Genomic DNA, 26,116 nt, shown 5'->3' with positions numbered 1-26,116 from the left:
AGTAACATAAAATAATGGTGAAAGCATATTAAACGAAGTTGATGTTTAAAGTAAGGAAATATATCCCCACCCACACAATGCAAGAATGAGTGGAAACGATGGGAATTTCCACCTCTAGTTAAGAACCATAATTCTCTGTTCACATAATGCACTGTTAAAAATGCAGAAATTCAGCATTAATACCAATTATAGCGCAGTGATCCAGTCTCCCTGGTGTGGCAATGCCTTTTTAAACGTCGCCTTATTTCCTGAAATAATTTCTCAGTAGCTTTATCAGCACTCAGCCCCAATTAGACAATTAGAAACCACAGTAGAAGCATGAAATCATTTGTGTGCATGCACGAATGTTGGTATTTGGCCATTAAACACATAAAAATACATGCTTGTGAAAGTGAGAGTTATGTGTGTGCTACTTATTCTAGGAGAAGAGAAACCCTGCACCAGAACTATGTGCATATGGTATGCCCGAGCCTGTTGAAACTAGACATGCAACAGCTGATGCAAGGAGAATGCAGAGCAGCGTTCCAGCACTCAGACAAGATGGCTGCAGGGAAGGAAACAGGGCTAGGGAGCAGGTGTACAGAGGTGTCCGTCTTCTGTGCTGGTTGTAACTTGATCACAAACTCAATTTTTTTGCAGGTGATGAGAAATATTGCTCTTAAGAGCTGCCAGCATCACCAGAACATAGTTATACCTGTTAATCACAATGGTCAAATTCGACTCCACATGCATTGTCCTCGGGTCTTTTATCGCTAGGCCACTGCAAATATCTGAATCGGCGACCGCTGCGTTTTCCTGCATAATTATGGCTTTGCTGCATTTGCCATATAATCTGCTGCATAATCTGCAAATTTTTAGAAAAACGTCTATTTTTTTGTTCAAACGGATGAAAAGTTACTAAAAACATGGCAATGTGTTTCTACGCAGTTGAAGGCCCTTTGCAAAAGTTGACTAGTCATTTTTCAGTTGCTAATTGCTGCATTTGGTTGTTAAACAGGTGCTAATGACTTAAAATCTATGACAGAACAAAGGTTATCATGAGTAAAAATTACAAAATAATGAAGTATTATTATCACAAAATGTTCTGCATTATGCAGCATAATTTGCCTTTTATTGGTGCATAATTTAGTCCTAAATTGCCCATAATTTTGCAATCTGACGCCACATAATTCAGGTGCCCTGTCTATTGCCCAGGCAGTACATTTGTTAGGAGTTATCTTTTAACATAACAATAATGGTCGTCTTTAATAGCCCACTTTATGTTCACAACCACAACAATTGTTGTGAGCCAAGTAGTTAGTATTTCATAAAACTATCTGTCCTTTAGGTTGCATGGCGCGGGCACGAATGATTGAACGATTGATCATCTAGGCTCTACAAGTTAGGCGGAATTCCATACAGAGATCCCTGTGGCCATAGTTAGCACTTTCAGCTAGTATCTCCACATGGGCTTCCACCTATTACAAGATAGATACTTCAGAATGGGGAATAACTGCGGACTCTGAACTACCGTGTGGAATTCCACATAGTATTACCGGACAAGGTACCTCGGCAATTTCTGAAAGAGAAGGTTTTCACAAGTGTTTTATTGTGTAATTGCCTCGTCATATCCACAGAAGAGGAGAATCAAAGGTAGTGGAAATGTGTCAGAACAGATTTCTTATGTGCTCATATGTACTTGCAATGCCAGCTTGTTATGTCTTTTTTACCAGGGAATTATTTTCAACCTTGCAAAAAAATTCTCCCCACCCTGGAGAAGGGATTTACTCCTTCCCTTGACGGGAGTGAATTCTCTGATTTGTGACAGGGTGAAAATGGGTTGGAGGATAGTTGCAATACCCTAAAACAAGTATATTTGTCGATCTGAACAAACTCTTAGGTCACCCCCCTAGTGCACCGCCCGTTTCACCAACTGGAAATCGATTTACTCGCCCAAAATATTCATGCATGACTGATTGTATTTATATAGTGCATATTACAAATATGTCTCTTGCAACCGTGATGCAAGTGGAATCACATTATTAGCGCACTCTTCGTATTTTTAAGGTTTTGTCACAAAAACGAAAAAGGTTTTGATACTGTCGGTCAACAGTGTCCAGTATTCCTTTAAAAATAATAGCAAAACATGGAATGCAGGTGATGTCAGCTGATAGGAGCTGGTTGGAGACCACACACCCTACACAGATCCAGGTGGCGATGCCTATAAATCAAGATGGGCGTGACCTGGACTTGAACCTGTGACCTACTACGTGCCAGAGAGGGGTTATCTCCATCGACTGAAAGGAGTAATTGTGATCCTAAAGAAATACCTGTCAGTTCTTGAGCTGCACGCACCAGCAGCACAGGTAGTTACAATGACCTGAATAAAGAGGTTTGCTCTACAAAAAAAATGTGCCTTTTCGGAAAGATGTAAAACATTCTCCAAATTAAAGCAGAACCTTGCAGAACCTTTACAATGTGTTAAGGAAACAGAAAATTTGCTGTATCTTTGTTGTAACTTGTCAGACACTTTTCTCCTCTTGAAGGTATGCCACTACTGAAATGAAAGAAGATAGTAAATATTCAGATACGGTGGGGAAAACTGAGCAAGCTATTTTGTGTAGTACATTTAAGAAGAAAAGAGGTCCCTGAGGCATATTATCAAGGGGGTTAATCTCTGCTTTTTTGGCTTTAAAAGCCAAGAGAGCAGAGATAAAATTATGTCCCTATTACCTAGCTGTCGCTAACACCAGTTAGCGACAGCTAGTAGGAGATGGCGACCATCTTGGGCCCCACTTTGCATGTCAGTGATATTTATCACTAATGACATGCAAAGTGGGCGTGCCAAGATGTTAGCGACTGGAAACAGTCGCTAACATCGCTATCTCCTATTACCAACTTTTGGAGATATTCGCGCTAAGCGCGAATATCTCCAAAAGCTAACACCTGCCCTGAGCAGTTCTTAGCCATGTTATCCAATGGGAGGTGGATAACATGGCTAAGAGCATTAGCTCAGTAATGCATAAATATCGCTGACTTTTCAGCGATATTCATGCATTGCGGACGATTTTTATCACATTTGCGATAAACCTTGGTAATACCAAGGTTTATCTGCGATAAAAATCGCCGCAGCTCAGCGGTAAATTTTTGTCTCTAACCAAGCAATAGCAATAATTATCGCTATTGCTTGGTAATATGCCCCTCTGTTTTTTGCGGACATATATTGATTGGTGGCTGGTTGCCAAATTGCTGGGAGGACAGAGAGACAGCGTCCACCATTTCAGTCGCAGCTTGCCGTCCAAATCGGGTTTTGCATCCACAGACCGATTTCACTGACTCAGTGGAAGCATTTTCGATGAAAATGTACAATGATGTGCTTCGTTTTTGAAAAACAAGAAGAGGCATATTTACTAATATTTCATGCAATTCAGGGCGAAAACCAAACTTGCTGCACTGAGTTGCATGAACGGGAGAGAGCTGAAGAGCACCATATCTACTAACACATGGCGCTGTTCCCCTCTCTCCCTGCGCTGGTGCACTTGAGGCTACGTAGCGCCAGCGCAGGCCTCCTTGCACCTTGGTGCAAGGGTACCTGCCATACGGACAGAATTGTTTTTGTACATGAATATATACCTTCCAGCTCAAAAACAATCCTTATAGGCATATTCCTCTTTCTATGGGCGCTGCATGTAATGCCTACCAACGGCAAAGTATTGCACTGCAAACTGACTTTGCATGGCTTAGTAAGTGGCAAATAGGATTGTGTGTCGTGGCTGTGCCACAAAAGTGACGCAACCCAGACGAAAATCACAGCAAATCTGAGTTAACAACTCTATATCTCAAAATCCCCGACCCATTGGGAGTATTCTCTCAGGGGACTGGGGTACATTGCTAATGTTTAACCTTCTGGGACCGCCATGCAGATGAAAGGAGCATTGCTTGCTCCAACCTTCTGCTACCATGAGGATGGTGGTCCTGGCCCACTGTGTAGGAATTTCCAATGGTGGAGTCTGCAGAATCTCCGCCACTGGAAAACGTGCTTCCTCCACCTCTAAATGAGGTGGTGTAAATACAAAGAATGTACATGGGACATCCTTGAATGTGTGTTGTGGTGTCACTGTCCTCTAAATGACCATCATTACCAATTATTTTGAGCTTTTTATGCAACTCATCACTTATACTGATAATTACATCAACCTACATCACTAAAAAGACTTAAAGTACAATATACCAACATGGTAAAATAATAGATGCATGAAAGGCACGAAAAGCATGTACGGAGTCTTCCAACAGGAAAAAAGTACTGGTCACTCAGGCATTTCTGTGGTACTCAGCTTGTGGCTCTAGATAGTGTTTGTTAGACATTCCCCTTTTAAATCATAAGTTTATTCCATTTTGTTTGTGGTGATAAGAAATCATACATAGGAGACCCGTGACCACGAGTTTGGTGACACAGGAATTTAATGTATGACTTGTCATGGCTTGTGGTATGACGTGGTATGACTTGTGTGACTTGTGGCCTTATTAATTTCTACCATCTCACTATTGTCACATGCCAACTCTTTTTTAGTTTCTTAGAGTTTTCTGCTCACAGTAGCAATTCTGGCTTTCTGTATTGCAGCATGAGGAACTAATGTTTGACATCAACACTTTGTTACAAGATTGAGTAGGTTAGTGGAGTAGCACTTACATTAGATTTGAAAGAGATTTGAGGCATATTCAGCCACACAAAGAACTCCGGAAACGAAGGGTTCTGGAAGGTCATTAGAAATGCAATTTTTCATTGCTACTTATCGATTCCAATATGTTAAACACTTTCTTGCTGGGAAGTAGATTTGCCACCCAACCTCAAGTATGCCAAAGGACTAACGACACGGATAAGATTACTCTGCTATCCTAGGGATAAAAGTAATTGGGGAAAAAACTGCAAAAAAGTATCATTAATTCACAATACTTTCTCTGACAAATGGAAGCCTCCCTGTAAACGGGACCAATTTATATTTGAGTAACTAAGGCACAAAACAATGATGTAGTTTCCTTGAAAGATTGGAAACGATAACTTTATTGGTGGTTGCTTTATCTTTGGACTACCCCTTGTTCCAGAATATTATGCCAAGGCGAGTTCCCAAAGGTGAAGAAGCGGATCTAGTCAGACTTCGATCTTTTCTCTATTTCTCTATAAATGAAGGAGGCACTTGACATGCAACAGCCTGCAGTGCAATTACCTGCTTCGCATTCGCTGTCTTCCAGGCAGAAACTGGCTTTGTGTCCTTCAGCAACTTTAGTCCCATTAAGGCTCAGTAGATCGTAGTGCGTAAACACCTCCATACTGTGGTAATGCCTGCAAAGAGAGAAGGCACAAAGGCAATGAGCAGCTGCTAACTCTCCACCGTGGTCTTCTGTGGAACCACACACAATCTGCTTCAAAAGATTAATCCTCTGTTGTGTTATTTTCCAATTCCTAAATGGGTCTGTGCCCTCGCTTTTCAAATCTAGACTTTAAACCTTCTAGTCTACACACCAGCTTGAGCCGTGCTCTGAATAAAGACTGGACTTTGTATCTGGTGTGGTACCTTCCAGATCTCCTCTTGCACAAATACTTGTCATATTTACAGGCAGCCATCTTTGGTGGGATGCTTGCTCATACTTACCATTGAAAGAAAGAAGTGCAGGCCATCGGCCATTTATTAAAGATGACGCAGTCTGAAATATGTATTTGTGGTTACCCATTCTAAATAATTTCTCTAGTATTCCCTCATGTGGTCTGAAACATGTTAACAATATTCTGTTTAACCTCATGTCACTTCTACCATGTATTTACTGGCTGTTATTATGATTGTCACCATTATGACGTTTGTCTCATGCAACCTGTAGCTGGCAACTTGGTCATATGTGAAGCACTCTGTTATACATATATACCTTCTCACAGATAAAAATATCTGCTAGAGATTGCTCTATGAAAATTCTGTCATTGGGACATCAGAATCCATGTCCTCTACTTTCACAAAAAATTCAAGCAGCTGTTGTTTAATACCACCGACCACCTTAGTTGAATGTATCCCTTCTCTATCTCATCACCAAAACACCCCAGTGAGTTCATACGTTTTGTTCTGTGGTACACTATAAATTAAAATGTATCTTGGCACACATTTGACCATCCACACAACTCAAACAGGCACCCGACCGAGGCTGGGTGCTCAAAGAAGTATCCCTGAATTTTCTGATCAAACTGAAAATTGCTGTCCATTGGCAAATGGACGGAGGGACATCAAGTGATTTATCAGACTAACAAATGTGCAGAAATCAATGTGTTCATAACTCCCACGCTGATTAGATGTCATACAGTTAATAGGATATCTGACCTTGTGCCAAATCCCCAAATATAGCTACCTGCCTGTAGCCACCACTTTGTGACTGTTTTTCTCCTCTTGCAGGTCACCAGTACCAAATTAAAGAGCAAGCACATAATGCAGTAAATTATGTGGTTATGTACCTCAACTGTGGAAAAGGAAATGAGTCATTTCGCTTTTGAGACATACAGCAAAATGAAGACACGAAGTGAAAGAAAGACAAAGCTGTTTTGAGTTCACAGGCCCTGTGATTCTCAAACTCTGGGCCATATTATCAAGACTGGGCGATAAAATTATTGCCACTTTATCGGCAGGAAACTGCCGCTAAAGTGGCGATAATGGGCTTGATAATATGCCCTTGTGAATTCCTATAGAAACCCAGGTTAGACATCTAACCCAGGCTTCTATGGGAATTCTCCAGGGCATATTATCAAGCCCATTATCGCCACTTTAGCAGCAGTTTCCTGCCAATAAAGCAGCAATAATTTTATCGCCCAGTCTTGATAATATGCCCCTTTCATCTTTGGTGACCACATAAAGGTTTTTAACAATGTACCCAGCCTTTTTACAAATCAAAATATTTGTTACAACTCGTACCCAAGCTCTTTCGCCCATTTTCAAATTGCAAAATAGTAGGGACAGGAAAGCGGTGTTACCCTCCTATTTGTAACAAAAACATTTAGAAATGGTTTTGGACCACAATTACAGGGGCAAAGCATTGATCAATCACCGTCCCCAGGATTGGGGTGGTAAATGATTTGCAAAGGGGAAACTGTCCACATGTATCAGCTTCATGCGTGGTAATCATATCTGGCAGCTTCTAGGGAAGCAGAAAGTGGCCTAGAGCAGCAGCGGTGCGTCCATTAGGGCGTAGGGGCGTAGCCCCCCTAAGCTGCTCTGGACGCACCTAAAATTTTTGTGTGAATTCTGCCTGCAAACAAACAATATTATAAAGCGCCGCAGCGCAGCGCTTCAATCTGGGATACACCCGATTGAATCCGGAGACAGTGGAGAGTGCGCATGGGCAGGGGGTGGGGCTGGGAGAGTCTGCAGGCCAGCAGCAGCACTGCACTGCGCATGAGGATTCCAGGCTCGCACCTGGCCTGAGCATGCGCGCTGCTAACCTGACAGTAGAGGGTCCAAGGGGGTGCTGCTTTTACAGCCCCGGGGTTTCAAAGGCGGCCCAGGGCGAGCAGCAGCGTGCCCCCCTAGCCGCCAGGATTGGCTGGTCCCACCGTGGCAATCCATTATTGGATGCCGCAGGTGGATGGTGGCACACTGCCTCACTGCACTGCATATGGCCAATCACTGTGACTTCAGCATGTGAAGTCATGCAGTGATTGGCCATTCGATTCGGGACGTGCGCCATGACGTTTGTTTCTGTACTGTGGGCAATTTTGAAGAGTCCTTCGGCGCGCTGCTGTCCGAGGCTGCAACCGGGTGCCAGTATATAATCGGAGGCTTCATCGAGACCAGGACTGGGCCCCCGCGGACTCCCGATTTCACACCCTGGTGGAGCATGCCCGGGGCACTGGATGCCGCTTGGCCCCGGCGGTGGGGTCCGGTTTTGAGCAGGTGTGCCAATTGGAGACAGGTGCTGGTGCGAGCAACGGGCGATGAGCTGGTGAGTGCATTGGACCCCATACTGTCATCGGGAGCGTGGGGGCTGTTGGCGGGGCCCGTCTGCAACCGTGACAGTGAGGTTGGGCTCCTCCTCTCCCCTAGAACATTACCTCTGGGCCCTCGGCTGTCCCTCGCGCCCACCCTCTTTTCTAATACCAGCCAGGCAGTGCTCAACTTGCGTGCTGAGGCCTGCGGTGGAGTAGCGGCCCAGACGCGTGGTGTGCTTCGATCCGGAGCTCCAGGATTGTGAAGTGCTGTGGGTTCGGCGGTCTGGCTGAGGCTCTCCGCTGGCAAATTATCTAAATACAAGTGGATAAGTGGGGCCTTTTCCCTGATCTCGCGGAGGACATCCTGCGAGGGGCCCGTAAACCAACTGGGCAGATGGGTGACCCCTATTAAGGGGGGGCGCAGACTGCTTAATGTAGCCATCTCTGATGTGCCCATTGCCAGGGCAACTGACTATGATGTGAATGGGTCGAAGGACAGATGGTTGTCTTCATTCAAGTGCATGAACAACAAGGAAAGTCCCATTTCTCCCTCCCACGCCTCGTCGTTATACTGTTTACTAAATTCGTGGTTTTCGGTAGCCTGCCCACGTAAAGAATCCTTGTCCCGTCTTAATAAATAAAAGACAAGAAACACAAAAATATAAAATATCACTCGCCTCTCCAAGTAAAAAATGTCCATTGTGAGCTCATCTTTTTAGATTGACTCGGAAAGTAAAACCCACGGAAACTTTCTCAGCAGTCCAACATTTCAAAAGAGTGTAAGAAAAAAAGCATTGTCAAAACTGGATGTATCGCAGCAATGGGCAGAGTAGTAAAGTAAGGCACTGGGCGGCTTCTCCTCTTGCCTTTCATGCGGGGCCCCAGGGAGGGTGATGCTCGTTCTCAAGTAAATGGGGCGAGGTGGGGCCCACGTGAGCCACTTTCTCTCCTTTGTTACCTGTGTTTACTATGCGCTTTTTTTGTGTCACTCACACACACTACCCTCTGATGTGAAACTACGCAGCGCACGTGAACTCACGAGTCGTTATTTAATCTCCGCCAAAATAAGATTTTCTTTCCCTCAGTTGCTTTCATCATGACACAGCGATTTGTGCGCTCGCTGTTGATATCTGCGGTGATTGCAAGGTCACGAGTTTTCCGGAAAGGGTAGCAGAACCTTCCATTCGCCTAGGGGCTTTAAATTCGGTACCGTTAGAAAGAGTAACAGCAGCATCTATTCTGTATGGCGCGCAGACAATTCAGAAGTGAGGCACGATGCGCTCTAGAAAACAGATTGCTATATCAGGCCTGATAATTTGGGAGTGCTGCATAGACCGGCTCCAGATTTCTAAATCCGGATGTATAGTGGTAGTGGGGGGTATGTAGTGACTGCACTATAGAGTGCACTTGCATTTTCAAAATAATGTGATAACTTCACATCATTATTCACCAACTCAAGCATTATCCTTCAATCAACCATAAAAGGATAACATGCTCTGTTGGCCCTGCTGGGATGGAACGCTGTCATAAAGATACAATAAGCAATCTATTTCACGTAAGTAGATGGGTGTAACTGTATATACGTTTGCATATTATGTACATCAGCCAGCATAATGTATAGCGCAGTCCTTATTTCAAAAGATGAAAGGATGCATCAGACTTTAACTCGAATCTTCAGCTCTTAATTTTTATATATCGGTAAGAAAATAAAACTAACCACAATCAAGATATATAAGGTCTAGTATAGTGCACATTAATATTAATTTTTTTCACGAGAACTCTTTTGTCTTTTCAGCTTGTTTCATCGATTTGACTTTAAATTCTCTTTCGGTGGGGGTGGTAGTTTGTGTCTCTTATTAGTAATGATTCCTGCTTCTTCCCTGCTGTGCCTGAATGGATGGGGAAGCCTGCAGTTCCTCCCTGCTGACTTTACACCTGTTGCCAGCTGGGTTCTTGCTAAGTGTCCAAGCTAAGCTTTCACAACCAATGCAGAACGTCAGGCTGTGAATGGGTCTTGGAGCTCTGGGTTGGTGCCAGCCCGAGAACTAGACAGGAATTGTATTCTTGAGATGAAGTTGCTAACCTGGTAGAATAAACAGCTTAGTGCACGCTTTTGCCAGCCATGTCAATCGGCAGGGCTGGCGAAGAGAGAGTTCAGACTGGACCCAGCAGCAATAATTGAACTTGCATTTATATAGCGCTTACTACCCCTGACTAGGAGTAAAAGCGCTTTCCGGCGAGTAGTACACCCACCTGGAGCCCAAAATTAATGGTCATCCCAGTGGTTATTGGATTTAGGCGCACATGCATCAAAATAGACAATAGCGATTTTTTTAATTGCGATTTTTAAAGAATCGCAATTAAAGAATCGCTATTGCCTATAGGAATCGCATAAAAATGTGTGATTCCTACACATTCCTTAATTGCGACTCGGTAATTGCGAGTCGCAATTAAGGAATTAATTCCCATTCATTCCTATGGGCCTAGAGTCCTATAGGAATGAATGGGAATTGCTTGCGCAATTTGCGAGTTCCCAATAGGAATGATGAGGCTCATTAGTTCATAATTAGTGATACACCGATATTGTTGTACATTACATGTGTGTCACACTGCCTGAGCACCGAGCACACTTGTTCACCTCACTGCACCTTGTTATTTAATGATGGTTCATATTTATGGATTTTTTTAATCCTTGAGTAAATTCAAACAAACAAATGTTTAATCAGTTTTTAATAGGGACGATTGCGTTAATTATATAATTAAACACCAGGTCCTTAGTGATCTCAAGACAACCTTGTATTATAAAGCTAGTCCTCTAGAGGTGAAAATATGGACTAATTCACACACGCTCCCTTTTAGTGGGAAAGTCACTTGTGGTGTTTCATACAGCCCTTGGATCTTTAGGACAGGCTTCCAGGCACTGGGTCTCTCTCCATCTCTCCAGATCATCCATTGGCTGGTCTTAAGTTGTAAGCTGGACCTCCTTCAGAGAAGGGAGGCCTTCTGCATTTTGTGTACCTATGGGAGCTCTGCAAAAGCCTTGGGTTTCCTTACACAACTCTGATGAAATGAGGTACCCTGCCTCTGTGATAAACCTGCTTTCCCCTCCAGCTGGTACAACCGGAAAGTCTTAGTCGACTGTATGAACCGATTTCATTGCATGAGAACCCCACTGGGATCTACAGTTCAAAAAGTAGATGTTGTAGCAGTGTTTCCATTTGTTTAATCGCACTCTAGATAATTCCTCCCTGTTATGTGGTCGCGATTGACAAAATCCAGTTTGTTCCTTGACAGCCAGCATAAAGTACAGTTTTTCACATTTTGAGTTCCACTATACTTACAAAAATGTACTTTCTTCAATGAATTGAAAATTAATAAGCGGTAAAAAAGAACTTTGAAGTATTTCTCTATTCGTTTTATTGTGGGATTTGTTATGCCATTAAGTGTTAATTTACAGTGGGGCTTGGTAATGAAACATTTGTTTTTGACTACAGCGTGGCAAAAGGCCTTGTGTAGCTGTTGACTGTGGGGACAAATGTTTCCTTGATATTTAATATATCTAGTATTTATATATTGGGTCCCCATGCCTGTGGACTTAAAACAGTTAGGAGTGACGTTGCTGGTATATGGAAGTAGATTTCCTACATGTCAAATCACATTTCCCTGCCACTTGTCATTGCAGTAATTTTAAAACTGTGAGCCCAGCCAGGGCACAATAACTCAAATTTGAACTCCACAATGGATCTTCAATTGTTTTACAATTGTTCCTAGTCTGCACTCATGGATCATGGACATATATGTTTGTGAATATTTAATAGGCCTCTGGACACACTTGGGTTGGTGCCGAGCTTGGTGCAGCCCTAGAGGAACCCAGGGGAGATCCCAAATAGAGTCCATCTCTAACTCACAAAAGTGAAGTGAGGCATGGGCCCAAGAGGATTGAACATCCTGTTGATGCTTATGAGCAATCCCATCTCCCATAGGTAAGATGCCGACTGTCTAGCAGGGAATGCAGGAACATGAGCATCTGCTGGTGCTTGCAGAGTGGATAGCCGATGGCAGTGCTAAAGAAAGGTGTGGAGCTGTGAAATTGCATCTCGCAAAGCTTCACTGCAGAATGACAGACTGCTAGTCCTTGCGTCAAGGCCTGACACCATTGATGCTAGTCTGTTGTATGAGAGCCAGTAGATAGTTCAGTGCTGATAGGACACTTTTAAAAGATGGGAAATTTGTCTCAAGATGCAATAAAGGTGTTGTCTTTGATCATGTGAATTATTACCTAATATCACTCCTGGATTGCCTTGGTAAATTCTTTGGGTGATGTAATCCAGAACCTTCAGGAAGGGGCTTCTGATCAAGGCTAAGACTAGATTCTTGAAGGGCAATAGGACTTTTGATCAAGCTTTTCAGAAGTGTACTCATGAAATCCGTCCACCTTAAAAGTCAAACTAAACATTTTGCCTAAAATTTAACGAGTGATTTAACACAGCTCATAGGCCACCTACCCGTTACTTTTTGTATCCTGCTCGTACCAAGTCAGATCCAGATCCAGACCCAGACCAGTCCCGACAGTTGCTCCGGATTAAGGGACATTGTCATGTCATCTCAGGCGCGATGTAAAGACTCCCAGTGAGCTGGGGACTCTTTTGGCTCAAGAACCAACTAGCTAGAGACCCTAGTGGTTATTTAAAGATTTAAGATCAGCCTGTAACTCAGTCTTGAGCTGGGTGGGTGACCTCGATTACAAAGTGGCTGTGCCAGATGTCCCATTATGACCCCTTTTGCCTGTCTCCCCTTCAGACGCAGAGGGCATAAAACTGGGGGGTGCTCAACCCTGCCAAACAACTGAGGGGTGACCCTAAGAGCCATCCAATCTGGGGTGGGATGCTTTGGTGTGCTGGTCTGGTTTTCTGGGTGCATTGGCTTAAGTTTTTCCCATGTAATTGATTGGGTGTCTTGGTAAGTTGCTTTTATGTGAATGTCTGACTTACGACTGCGCATTCCTTTCAGTGTGCACTTGCTTCAGTTTACTTTTTGAGTCACTGTCTAGTTTGCTGGATGTATTGCTTTAATTTTTCTTTGATTAAACTGTTTGACTTGCTTGGTGCTTTTATGTTGGTGCCTGCATGCTGAAGTGTACTCTTCTTCAGTTTAAATGTATGTGACTGGCCTGTTGACTAGCACCCTGCTTTCAAAGTGAAGGTTCACAGGTTCACACTTGCTTTAGTTTACTTTTGTATGGTTGACTGCATGCACTGTTTTGCTGGATGCATTGCTTTAAGTTACTACTTGATGCATTGCTTTCAGTTTGCTTTCAAGTAATTGCCTCTCATTTTCCTAATGCTTTGTGAAGGCTGTCTCCCAACTGCTGTGCAACTTCTTCTACTCTTAGAGCTGAGATTTTCATGAAAGTCTTATAGTCTGAATTCAGCACCTCAGCGTAATAGGACGAAATGTATGAAGCTCTGTGGTTATACTGAATAAGCAGCTACCTATGTTATACCATCTATTAATGTAATAACTGCACTTTCACAATTGCTTTATTAACCTTCCTGCTTTCTCAAATTTGCTTGAAAATGCATGATTTTTCTTCTTTTTTTCAAAATTTTCTTGGGGGGGGATTATCCCCCCAAACCCCCCTTTTGGAGTTCGGGCTCGCTCGCTGCGCTCGCTCGCTACGGTGCTGTATGCAAATCACTTTGCGCCCCACCACTTTGAAATGTCACCCACCGCCCCTGCCCTAGAGCCCTACTGCCTGCTTCCCTAATGTCATCTCGTATGGGAAAAAATTTTCTAATGCAGCATCTGTCCCTTATATCGAAATAGGCTGCTTTAAAAAACATCATTTTCCATTTGGAAATGTAAATGATTACTGGAGGTCTTGTTGTCAGGGCTGGACTGGCCTTGGCGGGCACCTAGTCATCAGTGAATCTGGTGCGCCTGGCGGTGTTGAGTGTGATGATAAAAATTAGGGTCATATTTACAGGCCTCTATCGTCAGAGGAATGCCACTTTTTGCGAAGTGCCTGTGGCGATAGGAACTTCACCTTATTTACATGCTGGCTTTAATCCACTAAACGTGGCTTAACACCGCCTTGTAAAAAAGTTCCCTTTTCATGCTCAACTTAGCAAGAAAGGGAGGGGTGCAATGCGTGTTGCGGTGGGCATTCCACTGTAACACCCATTGATTTTGATGCTGCCCCTATTTACAAGGTTGGCGTAAATAGGAGGCAGCGCCAAAATTAAGATCAAGGAAAACCCTGTATTAACATGGCAAAATGAGGTGAAATGCTTTATTTCTCCTCATTTTTGCTGTTTCTATGTGTACTGTATTGTGCAGCACATATAGAAACAGCAAACTGCCATGAATGATTGCTTATGTGCTGGAAGGTGTCCCTTTTTGGACATAAACAACCATATGAAAAATGACGATTTGCAACTTCTATGTGAGCTGAACAGTGCAGGACACATAGGAGTTGTAAATCGCCATTCTGTATTGTTTATGTGCAGAAAGTGACACCTAACTACACATAAACAATCATTCCCTCAACGGAGGCACCCTTGGGTGACTGCATTGGTGCTAAGCAAATGAATTTAGCACCAGCTCAGTGAGGAACACAAGTGTGTGCCGTAATATTGTAAATACGGCCCATCCCAGAGTTTCTAAATTGATGGAGCACGACGTTAGCAATTTTGGAGCTAACCAGCGCTTTGCCACTTTCTTTTAAATATGCCCCATAGTGCGGACCCAAAAAGTGAGCGTCAATGTCTCCAAACTAAAAACCACCCACAGAAATTAAGCACTAGCATTAACACCTTAACCGCGGTACGATTTACCGCGGTGTGCTGAAGATTTCTAAAACCCGCTCAGGTCGTCATAAGCATACGAGCGCCGTAGCTGATGACGAGCTCAGCTCGTCATCAGCAGCGAAGGGGTTAAGTTCCTAGTGGATTTATGAGCTCCTCCTTTTACCCTTCACACCAATGCTGCCATCAGTTGCTCCTTTCCTGAGGCATGTCATCATTCTGTGATAGTACCTGTATTCAAGAAGGGGGACATGAATGACCCTGCTTCTTAGAGACCTATCTCGTTAATTGACATTGAGGTGAAAATCATTGGACGGGTTATTTTGCAGAGACTAACTCTTTGGGCAGATGACCACAACATAGTGTCTGACCTGCAATATGGGTTTGGGTCTGGCAGCGGCACTGTAGAGCAACATCTTAATTTACAGCTTTTAATAACTAAATATACCGGGGCCAAAAGGGGATCTATACTCCTTGCCTTCATGTACCACAGCTCTGCCTTTGACAAGGTAAACAGAGACAAGCTCTGGGCAGAGCTTGGGTGCATGGAGGTGGAACACTCACCAGTTGGTTTATTGAAGGAACTGCACTATGGTCTGGCGGGTTCTGTCAATGGGGAATGCCCAAAACACTTTAATTTAAAGAGGGGTGTCTGACAGGGCTGTACTTTGGCAACCTTCCTTTATATTATGTACATTAACCGCCTATAGGGGATGCTTTCTGATTAGGGTCTAGACGTCCCAAGGGCTGTGGGGAGACTGCTCCCAGCTCTTTTATATGGACACAGTTCCTTTTTTACTGAACGTACTGCTAGAAGTCTTCAGCGGCTGTTAGACCTTTTTACTGGTTTTACGGACAGTGTGGACCTACTTATATATTTTTCAAAATCTCACGCTATGGTTCTGGGACCTAACAACACCAACAACTCTACCTTTTGTGTGCAGGGGCAGGTTTTAAGCAAGGTGGCTAATTTAACTTCTCTAGGGATTTTAATAGACTGAGGTCTCAGTTGGCAACCCTTATTAAAAAAAAACACTGGGAGCCTCAAGAGGGCTATCACCAGTGTAAATGGCTTTTCTTCCCGTCTGGACCTGAAGCCAAAGATAATCTTGCTTGATGTTTATAAAGCTAAGTGTATTGCAATATCCACTTTTGGCTGTGAGATTTGGGCTGTGTTCGTTTAGCAGAGAATCCATTTTTGAGGGGCCTCTGAGGTGTAGGGCAGTGCATGCCTTCTGAGATTATACACAAAGAGATTGGCAAGAGCTATATCATAGATTTGATTGATCTGAGACCCCTTCTATTATGGTGTGCAGTTTGGCTTAAGAAGGAATTAAGCCTCAACATGCTAGTCATTTGGAATTAACTGTAACTGGATAATATGTCCAATATACCTTGTCTGTAATATTTGATGATGAATTGTAAAGCTCTTGGTAGACCCAAGACCATCATAAAACAAGATGTTGTTTGGTTTTATGGTAATTAATACCTCTCTGTGTTGTGTTTACACTCAAACGCAGGACCTACAAGCCAATGATTTAGGGACTGCGCGCATTAATATCACAACACAAATGCCAGTCAAAGGAAGCAGGATAGGGCAACAGGAAGAATTACATTCCTTTGTCATTTGGATGCTGTGGAGTAACAAGGGTGCCCTGGGCTATGACACAAGCATTGAAAAAATTGGTCCCTCTGCCTCCGGCTGAGTAGTAAAAGACAGCCTGAATTGGAATGCAAGTCCCTCGGACACCGCACCTGCCGCAGCAGTGATTGCTCTGCCTTAGATATGGCTATGGCAGCTGTGCCACATATTCATCCTTTACACTGATGCTCCACCAATAAGAGCGAAGTAACAGGACCTAAATATGGAACTCGAAAACGTTTACGGAGTCAGCTGTATTTCCTTGCTCCTTCTGTGTCTGCAGAAGGTGTTGACAGCAGTGGTTAACGCTCTTCTGCATTTGTCTTTGGTAATGTTGACAGACCACAAACACAGCCAAGAAGGCACAGGTCCCTCTTAACTTTTTCATGTAATCAACTCAACCTTTAAAAAATTATGTGACTTCAAGTATGAAGGGGCACAAAACTACTAAATAAAAGCCGAAAAAGGACTATTTCACAGTTAGCTTTTTTTTTCGTGCACAGGTTTAAACCCCTCCTACAGCAATATGTAATATCAACACACAGTTAACCCCTTCGATGCTGATGACGAGCTCAGCTCGTCATCAGCCACGGTGGTCGTGTGCGGATGACGAGCTGAGCTCGTCATGTAACGCCGCTTTTGGAAAAAAGCCGCGCAGCGCAAAAATAACCCCGCACGCATGTGGTTAAACAGGTCCCACAGCACCCTATTTGCGCCCAGGGCCTTGCTCGCAGGAAGGCAAACAATTGCATCTCTTAACTCATCCCAGTGAAGCAACAACTTGTCTCCTTGTTCTATGAGCACAGTTGGGGATTCTGAGTCCTCCCCGTGGTATAAGGCAGAAAAGCGATTCGCCCAAGCATGGGCCAAGACTAAAGCTGTCTGATCAGATAACAGGTCCTCTTTAAAAAAAAAAGGTGATTGACCACCGTCCAGCACATGGTGCCATCTCTCGGAGCCCCTCGGACGCACAGCACACTGGAACTTTTGAACACTTATGTTTACTTTTTTGTCTCTTTTATGTGATTTTTCTCCTACATGTTGTAAAGCGCTCCGATACCTTCGGGTCTGGCTAGCGCTATATAAAACCTCTTAAATAAATAAATAAACTAGCCGTCAGAAGTTCTTCCCATACTTCTCCCTTTAGTTCAAGCTTCCTATGTTTTAAGGCTGCTCTATATTTAGCTCTACACTCTTTCACCTCGCAGTTATCTCAGGTGTTTTTTTTTTTACATGGCTGACACATGTCTTGCGTGCCATAGTGCAGTTCTTGTCAAACCACCGACTAGGGGCTGAAAAGCCTGACTGCCCTGGTTTAGTAAGGGCAGAGTTAACATGGGCACATACCGTATCAAAAGCCCTTAAGATGGTCTTCTGGGGGGCCTCTTCATCCAGGCAGATCTGGAGTTCAGATCGGAAAGACACAGCTAACTCGGAAATAAAACCCGCAGGAATGACCTTATCCCACTTTAATCTCCATCCCTGATCGTTTAGTTTACATGGGGCTTTAAAAAATGATGGGAATCTGCCTGCTTCTTGTCCCAGTGGAAACTAGCGGCAAAGATGACTGCGGTCGATAGAAAGGATCCCACCCACTGAAAAAGTATTTAGAGAGGAAATTAAACCTGCTCAGACATATATAGAATATAAGACGCATTACCAAGGATTTTAAAGGTCGGGACACTATTACAGACACTATTACTTGAGTGCACAGTCTATAATAAAAGAGTAAATTACATGTCTCCATGCGCAGAATAACGCATTTGGCTTACTCTTGTGTGAGGGTAATGTCCCTCCCTAACGCTCCCTAAACCACCTTATTTCTCCCTAATACATCCCCTTTAGGAGTAAGTCGGTCCCTTTTCCCTCCCACTCCCCTGTGTTCCTTCCACATTCGCTATTAAATCCTACTTACATGTGAAGAGACTCTGCAGTAGGGGCACAGAACTCTGCACACAAATATAGGCAAAATGTACATTTTATAGTATACATTTTGTAGTACTCCAAAAAGTACTTCAAAGTGCAGTTTGTGAATCAGGCCAAACATAAATCATGATTCTGCTACACCCACATGGTGGTATAAGGCAGTTTTAGAGTAGTTTTACCAGATGAATACATGGTGGATGAGGGGTGGCAAAAGGACGGAGAGCTTATTGCGGCAAGATGTTGGACAGCAGGCTAGGTCGAGCTGAAACTCAATGATTCTTTGGAATCAAAGACAGCAATCTTGTGTTCGTGTGCACCAAGCAGAGTGCTCCCTAGAGCTGACCTTGTATAGTGAGTGTGAGTCCATCACAGAGTTCTTTCTCTAGGAATGATAAGGTCAGTTTTATTAAGGTCAGTTTTAGCTCATCTTACTGGGGTGCATTTTATTTGCAATCAAATTCTGCAGCTACCTAGACCAATGAAGCTGAATCAATTAAGCTACTGAAAATTAAATTAAATTAACATGGAAAGTTGCATCTCAAAATGCTCCCTTCAGTATTTTCTTTCAAGTACACCCCACCGTCCAACACAGCATCTGATGTATACCACTGTCAAGATATTTAGAAGGGCGTAGATGAAAAGATCAGGTTGGAGAGACCAGAGAATGGGCACAGTTAAGCATGTTCTAGGCTGAATCAAAGAGGCACCCATTCACTTGTAAGGTGGGGCAGTCCTCAAGCACTGTAATCAGTATGCCAGAGAAGAAGACTGTAAAAGAGAATGTGGCAGAGTCCTTGAGACAGGCTGTCTTTTGTGGCCTTGCTAGACTGTATGGTTTCACAGCCAGATGGGCAGAATCAGCCAGCAGCAGGAAGGCATGCATTTATTTCAATAAAATTGCTTAAGAAAGCAAAACCTGCATATTTTCCATAAGGAAATAGTGTGTTTGCGAACCGCCCAGCCTAAAAATACTGCCAGAGGTTCTTGGTGTTCCATCAGGCTTCCATTGGGCCTCTTGTTCCTCAGTGTTGCGATGTTTCCTTTAAATACAGTCAACGACCGGGAGTACATAGGAAAGGACGGAGCTACAGAGCTGAAAAGGAGGCCTTTTGTGGCAGCCAAATTATTTACTTTGAAGTTGGCAGATCTGCCTGGCTCCATCCCAAAAATATTAGGTCTTGGGTAATTCCTACAAATTTTGCATGGCTGAAATAGGAGTTTATAGTGTGGTGTGTTTACTGAGTCACGGTTCTGAAAAGGAATGTGTTCTTATTCCTTCTGATAGAAATCTCTGGTGATTGATGTTTGCAAAAACAATCTTTTGCTCTGTACTGTGTAGAAAGATAGGAATAGGGACAGTACGGGCTACAGCAGTGATTGGGAGAGCAAAATAAAGTTTTTATGACATCATCTGGTTCATTCGCAGAGATGTGATATAGCGGTAGTGGTATGTAAGCCCAGGCCCGGCCCGTGCAGGGCGTTATACCGGGCGGTGACGTCAGGCGGGGGAGGGGCACGGTGGGGGGTTGTAAAATGCAGGATATGGACTGTTACAGGTAAGTAACGAAAAAAATAATAAAACTAATTTTGTTGCCTACGCTGCATCACATTTGGCGATGCAGCGCGGGCAACGAAATTCGTTTTATTCATTTTTTTCTTGACTTACCTGTAATGGTCCATATCCCGCATTTTAAAAACCCCCACCCTGCTCCTCCCCCGCCTGACGTCACCGCCCCGGTATAACACCCTGCACGGGCAGGGCCTGTGTATGCCCCCTGAATATCGAAGATAGAATATCGAGGTATACAAATATTGAGGACAAAAAATTGAATCCAAAATCTCAAAAAGTAAGTATAGGTTGTCTATATCTACCTCCAGAGATATGACCCTGACTATATATCTATTTATCTTCTACGTACTTAGACACGGAGTTAGGAATAGTAAATCTATATGTCCGGTATATGCACTTATCTTTCGTTATTTTGGTCTTTGATATTTTGTTAACAATATTCTTGCAGCACAATATTCATAGTCTTGACATTCAGTAGTATAATCATCAGCAGTGCATGGGGTAGTTTGTGTGGTTAAGTAGTTAGAGTGTCGATTGTGAGACTTGAAACCTTTAAGCTTGCATCATTATTTACATGTGCAAAGTAAGTGATTTTGTGATAATCACTGTATCTCCTAATATATCAGTTTCTTAGAAAGAATACAGATAAATAGGTCCTATAAGTTGTGACGCTATCATTTTCTAGAACAGGCACCGCACGCCTTGTTAGCTACAGGTACACAACAATCAGAGGCATCCTTGCAACTGCCCAGTTGACTGGCACCAATTGGACCAGCCTAAGCCCTGCTGCTGGCCTCTGTTAGATTGAGTCAAGATCTTTAGATCTAGATCTGGATCTTTAAGGCCTTGAACCCCTGGCTGGCATTACTGTGAACACCTCCTCCAGAAAAGTAAAAAATCTTGATATTTGGGCTCCTCAAGACCACAATGTGAGCTCTTTGTGCCAAGGATCGACAAACTGTGAAGGAAGCAAAAACAAAGCCCCCGCTGGATCTGCTCTTTACGCAAACAGCAACTGCCTGCGATGACTGGCAATGCGAGACCTGCACTTTGAGCAGTCAGTGACAGCCCACAGCAATTGCCAGTGTGAAGCTCCAGCAATGGCTGGCTATTCCAGTTATAACAACGCCCGTCTGCGATGCTTCACGTGTAACATAGCAACCCAACCTTAAGAGGGCACTCTGGTGGGAAATAAAGCCCCCTCGTGATTGACGGTGAAGCAGTGAGACTAGATCTCTCAAGCAACGAGAAAGTGTGTTATTTTGGAGGATCTGTAGGTGTACATTGGCGGCTGACCATTATGAACTTTGCAAGCATTAATTGATTAAATATATATTGCATAGAACACAGACAAAAAAGAAAATAGGCAACATAAGGCAGTCTCAACCCTAAATGCAGTGTTTAGGGGAAAGGACTTCCCATTAAACAGTGTGGGACCTTGCCATTTTACTTCATAGGATCTAACTTCTAAAAATAGTACAGTGTTAAAAAAAGAATTGATGAAGTAATGGATTTCCTGTGCTGGTAACTGTAACTTCCTGATAAAGTATTACTGACAGGCAAGCATTACCAAATCATGTAATTTTCATCAGTAATAGCTTATGTGGTGTAATGCATGACACGGTCAATTTAGCAAAGTGTGAATTAACATTGAGCAGTCCCTCAACATTCGAAGTTCATGGCGTCTTTGAGTGCTGTTTACTTTACATTAGAAGACCTGCCACCTTACACATGGTGAAGAGGTGATATTACATGGTGAACACAAGGCAAGCTGGAGACCCCTAAACAGAGTAGATTCCCAGCATGGTTTGGGAGGGCCTCTGCATGGTTGCAGGACAAGGTTTTTCAACCTCTTAAGGGTATGGGAGGAGATTGCAAAAGCCTTTGCACTTTTTGGAGAGGGCACTAATGGCTGCTTAGACTTTGCCGGGTTCAATGCAACACCCCCTTCTTCAAACACCTATCCACTCTCTGGGATCACTCCACTTCACACATTTTTTCAAGGTTAGCAGGCTGAAATGACCATTCCAGAATCTCAGTAGGTACGAGCATTACATTTCCCATTCAGAGTGACTAAAGTCACATGCACTGACAGAAGATATTGTTATTTCATCCATGTTTTCAGTCATCGCTGAGATCCTATTTGAGTGCAGAGACTAAGATGGAAATTTATATTTTGACGATTTACTGGGCCATGGTTTATGTGTGGTGTTGAGGTAACTCGCCGTAGCAGGCGTTCCCATGAAGATGTAAGTGAAGAGGAAATAAAAAACTGATGCAAAATTTAATTGAATCTAAGTGTGATCTTTGCGAAATTAGCTTTAATTACATTTCATTTGACTAAAAGAATGTGCACATATTTCTAACTAACAATGAACTCCGCACTTACATTTGACATATAGATCTACTTTGATGAGGGGTGACTTTTCTGTCGGAGCTAGGAGTCTGTGTCCCTGAGAAGTTTCTGCGGAGCCTCATATTCACAAGCATCTTGGTATTCATAAACTTTTTCTCAGGCCATTCCCACCCTAGAATCATTTGGGCAGGATAAGTCTGTTCTACGGGTTGGAATGAGAAAGGAACACCATCAAATTTGGTTAGGGTTTGGGGAAGGGCTAAGCCATAGGGACAAATATTTCCCCAATGGTGAAAAGAGAGAAAAGTATTTTCCCACTGGTGAAAAGAGCGAAGATAAGAGTAGGCAGCTGCATTTTCACATGCTTGGAGATGTTCGCTTGAGCAAATATGTACTCAATATTTAATGTGGGGTCATTTTATTTAGTGTTGGCATAAGTTAAAACGAATCAGAGCAATAATAAATACAAAATAAAAAGAAATAAAAACATGTAATATCTGCTGATCAGAAAATAGACTTTACAAAGTGGTTAGGGAGTATGCACTTACAGCTCTAAATGAGTACACCTGGTAATCTTTTCTGAATTCTAGAGAAACCCAATAATTTCAAATAATTCACACAATTGGTTTATATTTACTGGTGAGGTGCTGAAAGAATGTCTTTGTGGAACAATACAGAAGAGACAGCCCCACTCTCGCCGAGCCTTCTAGGCTACATAGCCCTAAGTGTAGTTCTGCACCACTGAGAAAGAACCAGACACACATCAATCAAAGCTGACCGCCCTCCCCGCCTCCCCCAGACAGAATGTGTCGTCTGTGGATATTACAACCCGTGGAATTAGCATTCTGATCCTTGGTCAGTAAAATGAGTCATGACCCTCACCAATTCTTCAAACAGGATTCATGAGCACAAGCGGGGAGTTAAGGCTGAGTTGGAAGAAAACCAACCACTGCTAGAAAACTCTGTGCATAACTCGTAAAACAGCTGTAGGAAGGACTGGAGCCAAGACAGAGGCCTGCGCTTTCAATAAAAAACACTGTTGAGCCTGGAGTACATCATGTTCTTTCACAGGATGTTTCTGCATTGATTCATATTCAGGCAGAGTCAATCTGAACACTTGTATCTGACACCTGGGAAAACTCTGAGTTAGTTTTCAAGGTAGTGTGTTTTGGATCCATGGAACCTGGGTTGGGCAACTTAAAACTAAGAAGATGTCTGATTATTGCTGAGGCAGTTGAACCTGAGACTTGTGTAAGCATATGGCCAAGAGAGTGAACTTCAAAATGGTTTAACTAAAACATAGGCCATTTTTGTTACCTCTGTAAAGAAAGTGCCTTCCCCGTTATGTGTTTCCTCGACCTGTAGGTCAGCCAATGGGGATGCACTAGCCATAAAGGGCACATGGACGAACATTATTAGGGGGAGGACAGTGTTTTCCTTCAGAGATTGGTGGACTGACATGGTGTCACTGGTTATTACTGCATCTATGTCGATCTCTATACAGCTCGGACTCCAGACAAAAGGAGATCTGTACATTTCACGCTGTCACTAGCAAAGCGATTCATTTGTTGAGAACTAGGAACCCTGAGAGATAACAATAGATCCCCAATGTCATTGGGTGGACACTAGCAGAAAATATACAATGAAGTCGACTAGAGCTGAAGAAGAATTACAGGAAGACATAGAGTTATAGAAAACACCATCATTTATTTTGATATATTCCTCCAGATTAACGAGGCCCCTACATTACTGACGACCCTGTGTTAACAAAAAGCAATTTGTCTTAATGCTGTGTCACAGCTGTGCATTGACATGTTTCATGCAACGCAGGTTCAGTGTCTTAATGACTATAACTATGATGGATCTAAAATATCTGTCCGTGGAAAATTGTATGGAAGTTTTATGCACTTAATTTTTTATATGTTGTAATATAAAGCTTAATAAAAAGCTATAAAAAAAGTTACTGTGGCAGATCGTGAAGTATTACAATATTTCATGAGATCAGATCAGATCTTCCTGTAAAATCTACTGCTTATATCCATCTAATTTGGAAATTTGTGCAGGAAAACGAAATACTGGACTTCATTAACAGAAACTCTTCTCAACTCACTTACTCTGTCTGCTTTCTCAGTGCAATATAGTCGCACTGGCACTGACACTCTCTCTCTCTCTCTCTGACTCTCTCCGCCACCCCCACCCCATACCAGTCCTCCCAGAGATGGAATTTCTTCGATCTTGGACTGCTCGTCTTCCACTTCAGAGAGGACCTGGTTTGGCAGTTCAGGGTAAACACTATTCCTATGGGAGCAGTACCAAGGCTGATTTGCAAATGGCCAGGTCTAATCTGATGTGGCATGGTAGGCAAAAACTTGATGGGCTGGTAAGTGACCCCGGGTAAACACCGGTGGCCGAGATTATTTCATGCATTCTAACCATCGCTTTTTTGTTTACTCCAGTTTGTCTGGTTCTGTCAGGGTTTTTTCTCTCTCACACTCTCCCTCTCTCTCTGTCTCTCTGTGCTGTTCAGGCCCACTATACAGACAGCATCACTCTAACCCCTTCGGTGCTGGTGACGGAACCATTCCGTCATCAGTCATGGTTGGGCTGAGCTGATGACGGAATGGTTCCGTCATGACCACACCCATTATCATAGGGGCCCAGCACAGGAGGAAAATATCGCCCGCAGCGATGCGGTTAAGCATAGCAGACCCGACTAACATACAAAAATAACAGCAACAACTACAGCCCGAAGACATCAGAAAGATTGATCATCCCGGTAGGCAAGGAACAATGATGCGTCAATGCAACTTCAAGGGTCCTATAACCATATAATGCATATAAAGATCCCTTCTGACATATATATTAATATATCATCATAAAGAACTGGGGGACACAGCTACTCAGCTTCACAATCTGCAAATGAATCATAAATCAGCAGTACAGGGTGAAACTAAAAGGATTATTTAACTTCTTCGTTCACCCTGAGTACACCTAGAATACATGTTCATGCATGCACTTTCTGCTCCAAAGAGAATGAGATGGAATAAGAGAAAAAAGTAAACAAAGGTCGAAGAAAAAACACACAAACTATGTGCATATACCTTTGGGCGCGTTGATCTGTTGACTTAGATCAGTAATTGAATTTGTGTCTGAAAAGGTCATTTATAGAAATTCCACTTATTGTCCTACCAGGTGTAGATTTTCTGTTAATAACCCCAATGAACCAATAATTGTGTACCTGATACTTAGGACATTATATTTATGCCAGTTGGTATTTTGTCAACAATATTCTAGAACTACAACACAATTGACATAAACATGGATCCTCTACACCAAGAACAACTCCTGACCAACAAAGTGGGAAAGACACACAAAGAAACACACACTCAAGATTTCTGAGCAAATTCAAATTATGAGCGATATCTCTTGCTGCTAAGAACACAAGGGCGTATACGCACACACATCGGACACACAAAAACACACAAACAGGTACAATAATTCTAGGAATAGATGTATTGAGATGTGTTTGAGAAATGGATGCCTGTATGCAGATGTGCAAAGACCCTGGGATCAAAACAGATGTATCTCTACTCCAAACACTAGGGCAAACAAATCGTACCAAATGGTGAAAAACCGTTGCTCTGTTTTTTTTATTTGGATGAAGCAAAATGGCCCATTCCTCATTGTGTACCAATAAAAGTTAGCCTACAATGACCCTAAAGGGTATGAGCCAATTAAAGATGCTGTGTCTGTGTGACGAAGGTCACTTCAAAATTCCCCATGAGTACACTTGAATCTTCATGCTATAACAATACCCTTATCTGGATTTCGCTTATTTAGTAGGCAAGTGTTTGGCAGCTAAAATTATTGAAATCTG

At 43.0% G+C, this 26,116-nt stretch overlaps 1 protein-coding gene across 1 annotated transcript in view; it reads right to left on the bottom strand.

Moving 5' to 3' along the window:
- The window catches only part of LOXL2 (lysyl oxidase like 2), a 445,269-nt gene that overhangs the window by 36,272 nt on the left and 382,881 nt on the right, over positions 1–26,116 (bottom strand). Inside the window, exon 11 of the mRNA XM_086943561.1 lies at positions 5,205–5,320. Coding sequence (XP_086799687.1) covers positions 5,205–5,320 — 116 coding nt within the window. The remainder of the gene's footprint in view (positions 1–5,204; positions 5,321–26,116) is intronic.

This window comes from Lissotriton vulgaris, chromosome 11, assembly GCF_964263255.1.
Source record: "Lissotriton vulgaris chromosome 11, aLisVul1.2, whole genome shotgun sequence".
NCBI classification, from domain to species: Eukaryota; Metazoa; Chordata; class Amphibia; order Caudata; family Salamandridae; genus Lissotriton; species Lissotriton vulgaris.
This window is presented reverse-complemented; position numbering and strand designations above follow the sequence as displayed.